The sequence below is a fragment of the Hemiscyllium ocellatum genome, chromosome 25 (assembly GCF_020745735.1).
Source record: "Hemiscyllium ocellatum isolate sHemOce1 chromosome 25, sHemOce1.pat.X.cur, whole genome shotgun sequence".
Classification (NCBI taxonomy): domain Eukaryota; kingdom Metazoa; phylum Chordata; class Chondrichthyes; order Orectolobiformes; family Hemiscylliidae; genus Hemiscyllium; species Hemiscyllium ocellatum.
In genome coordinates this window covers 2,112,831-2,123,125 of record NC_083425.1, presented here as the reverse complement: position 1 = coordinate 2,123,125, position 10,295 = coordinate 2,112,831, and the positions used below count along the sequence as shown (strand labels likewise).

Here is a 10,295-nt window from a genome sequence, read left to right as displayed (position 1 = left end):
ATACTATCTACAAGACCAAGACGAATGAAACTAGAACTAGCGGGCGTTGCTTCAAAGTGAGGGGAACAAATCAAGGATTGAGTTGAGGAGGAACTTCTTCACCCAAAGGGTGGTGAATCTGTGGAATTCCCTGTGCAGTGAAGCTGTTGAATGTTTTTAAGGCCAAGGTAAGGCAGTGATGGAATTAAGGGTTATAGTGAGTTGGTGGGTAAGTAGAGCTGAGTCCAATGATCTTATTGAATGGCAGAACAGGCTCGATGGGCCAGATGGCCTACACCTACTCCTGTTCCTTACATTCCTATGTTCCTATGTAAGATATACTGCAGAAATTCACTAACGATTGTCCAACAGTACCTTCCAAACACATACCCTCAACCACCTAGAAGCACAAATCAGCACAGGAGCTGGGCAAGGCCATTTGGCCCCTCAAGTTGCTCTGTCATTTTGCAAAGCCTGGCTAATCTGGATGTAAGCTCAGCTCCACATTCCCACTCAGCCCTGATAACCTCACACGGTTCCCCCTCCCTCTCCCACCAAGAAGAGAATTCCAGGGAAAAGCTCAGGTAGAAACATGGAAACACCAATATCTATAAACTATGTCAAATAAACATGGAAATTAAAAATAGGGAAAGGCCATTCAGCCCCTCAAGCCAGCTCCCCCATTCAGTAAAACCAATCTGATCCGAGTGTAGTGTTAAATCTACATCCCTACACCCCCCCCACCCTCAATTACATTTAACCCCTACCCGACCCAACCTCCTGACAAAGAATCTATCTGCTTCAGCCTTAAAAATATTTAATGACCTTGTGTCCACTGTCTTCACCATTCCTAAGACCGGCATCCCTCTGAGGGAGACAGCTTCTCTCCCTCTCTGTCTTAAAGGGAGAGCCTTTGTGTGTAAACTGTGTGCCCTCGTTCTAGTCTCTTCCTCCCCATTAAAGGAATCTTACTTTCAGAATCTTCGATGTGTCAGGTCCCCTCAGATCCTCGTTCTCAATAAGATCACTGTGCTTTCTTCCATACTGGCCCAGCCTGCCCAACCTTTCCCCACACGGTAACCACCTGAGCCAGGGATCAGTCGAGTGAACTGCCTGCTAATTGTTTTTAATTCAGTTCTATCCTTTCTGATGTATGGAGTTCAGAACTGTACACAATACTCCAGGTGTGATCTCACCCATACAGAACGGTAAGGTGATGATCCCTACTTCAATATTCCATTCCCCTTGCAGAAATGACAACATTCCAGTCACCTTCCCAAACACTTGCTGTATCTGCATACTAATATCATGTCATATATCGCCGATCCTTCACTGTTGCTATGTCAAAATCCTGGAAAAGCCTCCCTAAGGGCATTGTGGGTCTATCTACAGCACATGGACTGCAGCTGTTCAAAAAAGCATCTCACCCCCACCTTCTCAAAGGGCAACTAGGGACAGGCAATAAATTCACATGTGACCAAGGTAAACATTTAAAATGACAACAGATGCAGTAGGATCGAGGCAAACTCATCAGTTTTTTATTAAGATTGAATAATCAGAAAGATGGGCACTAGATCCAGACACAAATAAATAGTATTTACACAGTCATTGTAAATTCATTCATTGTAAAATCAACAACATTCTACAAGCTGTTTCTTCCTTACTTGAATCGATTGTAAAACTATTTACAAAATATGACTGTTCCCAAATAATAATTTTGGCAGCTCAATCTATTCTTTGATCTTTATAAACTTTAGGATATCAAGAGTGACCTCACACTATCGGGTGAAGAGATGGCTGACTCAATTGTCATTCCCTCATTCCATCAAACACTCCCAGGGCAGGGACAGCACGGGGTTAGATACAGAGGAAAGCTCTCTCTACACCGTCCCCCATCAAACGCTCCCTGGACAGGGACAGCATGAGGTTAGATACAGAGTAAAGCTCTCTCTACAATGTCCCCCATCAAATGCTTCCTGGACAGGGACTGCACAGGGTTAGATGCAGAGTAAAGCTCTCTCTACACTGTCCCCCATCAAACACTCCCAGGGCAGGGACTGCAGAGGATTAGATACAGAGTAAAGCTCTCTCTACACTGTCCCCCATCAAACACTCCCAGGACAGGAACAGCATGTGTTTAGATACAGAGTAAAGCTCCCTCTACACTGTCCCCCATCAAACACTCCCAGGACAGGAACAGCATGGGTTTAGATACAGAGTAAAGCTCTGTCTACACTTTCCCCATCAAACACTCCCAGAACAGGGACAGCACAGGGTTAGAGGCAGGGTAAAATTCCCTCTAACACTGACAAGTATAATTCTGTTGTTAGTTTACAAGCTGACCAGTGCTTCCTCCAGTATTTGGCCTTGCTGAATTGTTTACAGTGCCAGTACCCTGCCCTGTGGTGTTGTTGATGTCATGTATATCTCACAACGTTTCGAGGCAGAGTGAGTCAGCCGAACTGGCAAAGCCACTGCAGGGATTTGGTGGAAGGTATCTGCCACGAGTTGCTGTCTCTTGGTCTCTTCTGGTCATCTTTATCCATTCTTGACTTCCAACCCTTGCCCTTAAACTGGGGCTAATGACTGTAAGATTCTGTTCTAGTTCAGATTGTGCAGTGTGGCTTTATGTTTGGTATAATTGGCCAGATCAGTCTGTGACAGTAAGTACTCAGCTTTGGAAGATGGGCAAGACAGACCCACCCACAGACACAGCCACTCGAGCTGGGCTGCTGCCTAGGAGCAGACCTTCAATGATGCTGCGAGTCTCTGACATTTCAGGGCAGCCAATCCCCTCCCCGCTCCAGGACTGACCCAGCGCATCAGAAGGATCAGACTCATGAAGACTTGAGGCCTGATGTGATTTCCTGATTGAGATCACGTGGTAACTCAGTGGTGACTAAGAGACAACAATAAGAAAACAAACATCTCCCTTCATTCTGTCCAGAGTATTGGAAAATCCAGCAGAATTCAGGACCTTTAAATACTTTGAATAATAAATTGCTACTGTCCTAACACCATTGAGAGTTCATTGTGTTATTACCAAGGCCCATCTGTAAGAAATGATCTTCTCAATCATCAAAGACCTACTGAGACATGGTGTAAGCTGTTACAAATCTAAGACATTAAGTGCTCATTTAATTAGTTTGTCAAAAGTGAGATTTTTCCAAAAAAGCTTTTTGTAAATCATTTTTCTCTTAAGAACCTTTGCAAATAGCAGCCTATTGAAGTCCAGTCAGTTCTCTTAAGAGATCACAGGTTTTCTTATCTTTGACCTCAAACAGCTTCTTGATCCGTTTCTCATTCACAGTCCTCACAAAACTATGGGGCTGGAGAACAGCCATCCCATTGTGGACATCTCCCATGACAATCAGAGGACCATCTTCTGTGGTCATGTTGGGACAGGGACAGTTCCAGTCCATGTTTAAGAGTGTGATCTCCAGGACCTCACTGCCAAAGAACTGAAGCCCCATCTTCTCATCCTTCAGGACTCTGTCTACAGTGAACAACGCTCGGCCAGAGTCTGCCTCTTCTGTCAGTTCAGTCATGCGGCCAACTATCACATAGTCACTCTTGCAATAGCTTGTCACTATTTTGAAACGTGGTTTGCAGACCTTACATTGCTGGCTCCTGGGGTATGGACAGATTTCCTCACAGGTCTCCCTGCTTTCAAAATTGTTCTCATTGCCCCCACAGCCTCCGTAGATGAAGGATTGACACTGCTTCATCAGGCTGTTGTAGGCCCAGCGGGGGTCCCAGACCTTACAGGGACCCTGGAGAGCAGGCAGATTGCAGATATTGACTGGCTCATTCATGCATGTTGACATACAAGCCTCATAGGTCTCAAAGTGGTTCATGTTCCCATCGCAGCGTCCGTAATTAAAGGTGAAGCAGTTGTTTTTCTTGGGGTCATAAAACCATCTGATCTGAGGCTCCCCACAGCTGCCACGGTCAGGCTGTTTCAGACACTCGGTCGCTGGGATCTGAGTTGTGTTGGCAGAGTTCTGCCTCATCAGGTCTTCCCGTTTGATCACTGAGAGTGGGACGTTCGCCCTCAGGAAGCCCCCAGCGTTGCGGGCTGTGCAGGTGTAAATCCCAGCGTCTTGCAGCTGAGCATTGTAAATGACCAGCTGGCCAATGTTAGTGACCACCACATTGCCATTGACATGGTTGGGCCTCATGATAATGTTCTCCCTCCCGTCCAGCTCCTTCTCCCATGTGACCTCGGGCCTTGGTCTGCCACTGACATCGCAGAGGAAACTGACTGTGCCTCCCACGTAGGTGGACTGGTGGACCGGGTTGGAGAGCAAAGCTGGTGGCACCACGTCTTGGGAGGTGGTGAGCAAGTCGGCCGTGGTGGGCCGGGCAGTGGTCTGCATTGTCACAGGGCTAGTGTGTGGCCAGGCCACCTGGTGGGTACATGTGACCACCGTCAGTGTGATGCCCTTGGTACATGCCTCAGCATCCATGTAACACTTGTTGTAGTACGTTAACCCATCAGAGGCACAGGTGAAGTGTGGCTCCTTCTCACACCTGTCCTTGCACTTGCACACAGGCTGCCCGTCCCAGATGTCACACTCAGAGCCCTGCTGGACACACATGAAGCGGTCACAAGTGGCTCCCCGGGGCATGCCAACAGGACCCTTCCTCCCTTTAACTGCCATGTACCTGGCAGCAACACAACTCTTCATACCACACACGTTCGGACAACACTTCTCAAACGTTTCACAGTCCTGAGGAAATAAAAAGATTTTCAAAAGAAGGCATTCGGTTAAACACAAGGCGTTTCAACAACAACTTGCATTGAGTTAGCACTCAGAATGTAGGAGAGACATTGAACGGTGTTGGACAGGGATGGGAATCCCATAGGATTTGACAATGACCCACACAAGGAGGTGTCGGCTGGAGGGTCAGTTGTTCAAATGGCCATAAACTGTCAATAAAACTGCTGAAGGAGAAGGAGACCATTCTTCCCATTGTGACTGTACTGGTTCATTCAGCTCCTGTACAACAACAACCCAGGGTGGGCGGCACTGTGACACAGTGGTTAGCATTGCTGCCTCACAGCGCCAGAGACCCGGGTTCAATTCCCAACTCAGGTAACTGACTGTGTGGAGTTTGCACGTTCTCCCCGTGTCTGCGTGGGTTTCCTCCGGGTGCTCCGGTTTCCTCCCACAGTCCAAAGATGTGCAGGTTAGGTGAATTGGCCATGCTAAATTGCCCGTAGTGTTAGGTAAGGGGTAAATGTAGGGGTATGGGTGGGTTGCGCTTCGGCGGGTCGGTGTGGACTTGTTGGGCCGAAGGGCCTGTTTCCACACTGTAAATAATCTAATCTAAAATCTGCTATGGGGCTGGACTCAGACTTTTCAATCTCACAGTCCATTAGCTGGAGCACAGCAAACAATCAACAGAAATACAGAAAGAGCATGCATTTATATAGCATCCTGCAAATCCTCAGGAAGGCCCAAACATCCTCATAGTTAACAACGTACTCACGCTGGTAATGGAGGAAATATGGCAGTCTATGTTTGTACAGAGCAAGATCCCATTAAGAATATGATTGTGACCACACTATTCTTTTTAGTTCAGGGATAAATATTGGCCACAGATACCCTTAGACTCACAGATGTTTTCACACACGCCTGAGATAGTTAACAGGACCTCCAACTGTGCGGCACTCCCTCAGCACTGACCCTCCGACAGTGCGGCACTCCCTCAGCACTGACCCTCCGACAGTGCGGCACTCCCTCAGCACTGACCCTCCGACAGTGCGGCACTCCCTCAGCACTGACCCTCCGACAGTGCGGCACTCCCTCAGCACTGACCCTCCGATAATGCAGCACTCCCTCAGCACTGACCCTCCGACAGTGCGCAAGTGTTCTTACTTGGTGAGGTCCAATTCCTTCAGACCCCCCAGTGCAGCTGTTCCATCACATCCCATCCGGAATACACAGCCCAACCACACCGTGGTGCTGGGCAGGAGACCTGTCAATAAACACTGGCTGTTCAGCACCAAATCCAAACCCAATCTTCCTCCTAACCCATGTCCCCCTCACTGCTCCTTCAGCTGAGTGGTTCCGTTGATTTGCCTGTCAGTGTGAGCAGGATTTGTTGTTGCTGGTCCCTGAGGGTCCCAGCTGGTGAGACCCCCCCTCACCCTTCCCGACTGATAACTCATCGTCGGGGAATTTTCACAATCCCCTCCCTAACTCTGACAGAGAAACAGCGGGAGGGTCTGTGAGTTGTTAGTGTTGGTCAGACTGTGGGACAGTACAGGCCGCAGCTAGCGCCTCTGTCTGCTCTCTCTCTCTCTCTGGGTTATTACAGCGTCTTCTCTTTCCATGTTAAACCCGTTCCCACTGGAAAGTTGTGATCGAAGGTACCTTCAGATGGACTCTCTCAGGCAGCACATTCCTACTCCTAGCCTGACTTTGCCGACAGCCCTGTGACCGCCTCCAGTCCAGTCTGGGCTGCATCTTCCCAAACCTTTCACGTTTCCAAAAGTTGTGGAGTTTTTAAACTCCTCTTTCCTCCCATCTCCTCCTAACCTTTGTTACTGAAAGGAGAATGACTGCAAATTCTCCAACTGATCCACAAATTCATCCTCACAGTCTGCTGTAGACTTTCCCAACAGTTCTGACCTGTGCTCACACCTGGGAGGTCAGGTGTGGACCCAGTGTCTCAGTTGTAGCTGGAGCTAACCTCGCCTGAAGGCTCAGTGTCGCCCCCTGTACCTTGGTTTATAAAGTGCACGTAGCTATCTGCTTGAACTGTGTCAGAAGCTGAGTTCCAGTTTCAGAGAGGTTTGTACACAGCAACATCCCCTTCACTCTTTCAATCTGTATTCTTCAAACTGGCCTCTCCCCGCACTTTCGGACCCAGTGATACCATTTCAGGACTTTCCTCCTCCTTGGAGTCGAACTCTGGAATTGTGTCTGACTAGCTCCTTTCTGTCTTCACCGGTTTTCCACAATTCCCAATATTCCACAACACCTTCAACTTTCAGACCTGAGCACTGTGTCCCAGTCCCCATCTATTCCGTGAAGCAGAGCCATCCGTGATGCTAACACTGAGCTGTTGAAGAGCCACTTGTTAAACCCCGCTGTCTGATTGCCCTGTGCAGTGCCCGGTAACAATCCAATGCTTCCATCCTGACCCTGGGCTGGGGTGGCTGTGCTGGGCAGTGGGTCTTAATCCAAGGGCCATCATTCTCATGGATGTGCCTGCTACAGTCTGTGATTCTGCTCTGACAATGCAGTGTTCCTCTCTGGCCTTACAGTGACTGGAGTTGGGGTCAGAGGCACACCCAGGGACTGGAGAAGGTGACATCCAACAGTGAGACCACTCTGAGACTCGGATTCCCACTAACCAGGCACTGAACATCAGCACATCTGGGTCAAAAAACCCCGGGGGCTCCAGTAAATCAGACAGAATATCCTGAGGACGGGAAAAGGCGCTTCAGCATTACTCTAGAATCCTGCTCATCCCCAAAGAATCCCCTTCTAAAAGGCAGAAGGTGAAGCTTTGTAAAGGAGCTGGAGATCAGAGCTGAAAATGTGTTGCTGGAAAAGCGCAGCAGGTCAGGCAGCATCCGAGGAGCAGGAGACGGGCATAAGCCCTTCATCAGGAAAGGAAATAAAGAGTTGTTAAAGATCCCTCCTCACTGACAGGGAGGAGAAGCTGAGGCTGGGAAGAAACGCAGAAAGCAGAAACGAACATTCAGCAGCCACTCACCCACAGGTCCTGCTATCCCACAGTGCCGGCACTGGGATTACAGGGAGAGGATGGGGAGCTGGTTTATTTACCTGGTCGGTCTCACACTCCCGGAGGCAGGTGCTCTGTGCGTCTACCCAGAGGCTGGGGTTCATTTCATTGGGACAAATCCCAGCGTGGGAGTATTTGATCCGTGCCCCAGCCACAGACTGAGCGGCCACGGACAGGAAGGTGAGGAGCTGGACTCCCAGAGACAATCTCCTGATCACAGCCAGCAGAATACAGCACATACTGAGGCACAGGCTAAACCCACAGGCACGCAGCAAAATCAACCTTCCGAGTTCTCATCAATTCCTTTCTCTCTCTTTCTCCCCCTCTCTGTGACTATTTCCCTGTCTCTGTCCCTGTCTATTTCTCTTTCCCTCTCTCTGACTGTTTGTTTAACTGACCCCCTCGCTCTCTCTCGATGCTCTCAGACTCTCTCTCTCTCCCTCTCTGTCTCTCTCCCTCTCGGTGCTCTCAGACCGAGCACACGGGATTAAACCGTTTCAGCTCCACGTGATTTTGGCGAAAAGCGAGTGGTTAATGAGATTTCCTAACCCTCTGCCCTGTATTTATACGGTACCCTCTGGAGAGTCAGGCTGGATGAAGTTTGACATATTCCCACTGAGTGAGTCAGTCCGGCTCTTGGTGACAGTAACAGATTGGTGCTGCTAAAGTTGGAAAGAGTTGAGAGAGTTTGAACGCGCGTCTGTCTAAAGCTTTGGGATTGGAATGGGGCTGGGGGGATAGTAAGACTGGAAGCCTCTCCATACAGCCCGAATGGACATCAATGAACTCAGCTGGGCACGGGATGGTGAACATTGTTCCAAACCAGACACACCAGCGAGAATTCACAAACAACTTCCAACTTTGTCCGCTCAGGGAAAAGTTACCAACGCAAACAGAAAAAAGCGAAGTGTTGACAAAACATTGCAGATTCTCCAGAAACACTCACTGATCATTCCCACCATCACACTCCCACTTGCTCATTCCGTTTCTTATCAACACGCACGATCTAGTAATCATTCACAACTTTATTCAGACAGACCACCCACACTGACTCTCACTGGGGTACAGTCCCACACACACTGACTCTCACTGGGATACAGACCCACACACACTGACTCTCACTGGAGTACAGTCCCACACACACACTGACTCTCACTGGGATACACTCCCACACACACTGACTCTCACTTGGGTACAGTCCCACACAGACTGACCCTCATAGGAGTACAGGTACAACACAAACTGAATCTTACTGGCATACAGTCCCACAGACACTGACTCTCACTGGGGTACAGGGTCGCACACACACTGACTCTCACTGTGGTACAGTCCCACACTCACACTGATCTCACTGGGGTACAGTCACAGACACACTGACTCTCAATGGGGTACAGTCCCACACACACTGACTCTCACTGGGGTACAGGTCCCACACACACTGACTCTCACTGGGGTACAGTGCCACATACAATGACACTCACTGGGGTACAGTCCCACACACACTGACTCTCACTGGGATACAGCTCCCACACACACTGACTCTCACTGGGGTACAGTCCCACACACAATGACTCTCACTGGGGTACAGTACCACATGCACTGACTCTCAGTGGGTTACTGTTCCATACATATAAACTAGCCGATCAATGGCAGCTTAAGTCAGTTATATGCTGATTGAATTAAACAGCCTGTTTGTAATAGTCAGCATGCAGGCTGTAGTTAACCATCTCCTGTTTTGAGTGTGGTTTGTGTTTGGACAGCACTTACTGAACAATCCAAAGTGCTCTAATAATTACTGCATCACCTCATTGAAAGTAATGAGGTGAACTCAGAATGTGACCCATTTTCTCTGGCAGTTGGCGTTCTACATTCCTACACAGGCACTCCCAGTGTTTTGACTTCCTGTGTCAACTAAAGGAATATGTTTAAGTTCTGCACTTTGTAGTGAATCACTAAAGATCATGAGCAGCTTATTCTAGGTGGTGTGGTAAACTAACTAGGGAACTCAGTTATACAACAAGGGCACAATCATTTACAGCAGAGATGCAGAGCAATCCTCCCAGAGGGTAGTGAATGTCTGGGAGTTTTTATATTAACTATATGCCTCAGCCAATCAATGTTAACTTGCCAACCAAACAGTACACTAGTGGTGGTTTGAACTTTGACATCCTTGACTTTGAGCTGGTCAGAACAAGATCAAAAGCTTTGACCATGTGTTTCTGTGTAAATTGCAATAAACCTTCATTCCAATATTCCAGCTTCCTAATAATAAACCGTAACATTTCACTTACCTTGCTACTTGCACTCTCTTGTTAACGTCCCGTGGGTCATGTAGAATGATACCCAAATCTGCCTGAATGAATGCATTCCAACATTTCCATTCATTTTATAAAATATTCTGCATTATTTAATTTTTCATGCAAAATGTGTAACTTCACAAAGCCGGATATTCTGCTCCATCTGCCCTTTTCTTGCTTATGTTCTCACCTTGTCTGAATTCCTTTGCAGCCTCTCTGCATCCTCCTCACAGCTTACCTTCCTATCTAACTTTG

The 10,295-nt window shown here is 48.2% G+C and overlaps 1 protein-coding gene across 2 annotated transcripts; it reads right to left on the bottom strand.

Moving 5' to 3' along the window:
- Positions 1-1,589: 1,589 nt before the first annotated feature.
- Positions 1,590-8,378, bottom strand: wfikkn2a (info WAP, follistatin/kazal, immunoglobulin, kunitz and netrin domain containing 2a). Of its 2 annotated transcripts, none has more exons than XM_060844420.1 (2): positions 8,293-8,378; positions 1,590-4,712 (listed from the first exon to the last, which is right to left on the bottom strand). In XM_060844420.1, exon 2 carries the CDS (start codon positions 4,668-4,670, stop codon positions 3,201-3,203), a length of 1,470 nt encoding a protein of 489 aa, XP_060700403.1. In that variant the 5' UTR covers positions 4,671-4,712; positions 8,293-8,378; the 3' UTR covers positions 1,590-3,200. The 2 variants fall into 2 exon arrangements, with proteins under 2 accessions (XP_060700403.1, XP_060700404.1); XM_060844421.1 differs by lacking the exon at positions 8,293-8,378 and adding an exon at positions 7,785-7,874.
- Between the last annotated feature and the right edge of the window lie 1,917 nt (positions 8,379-10,295).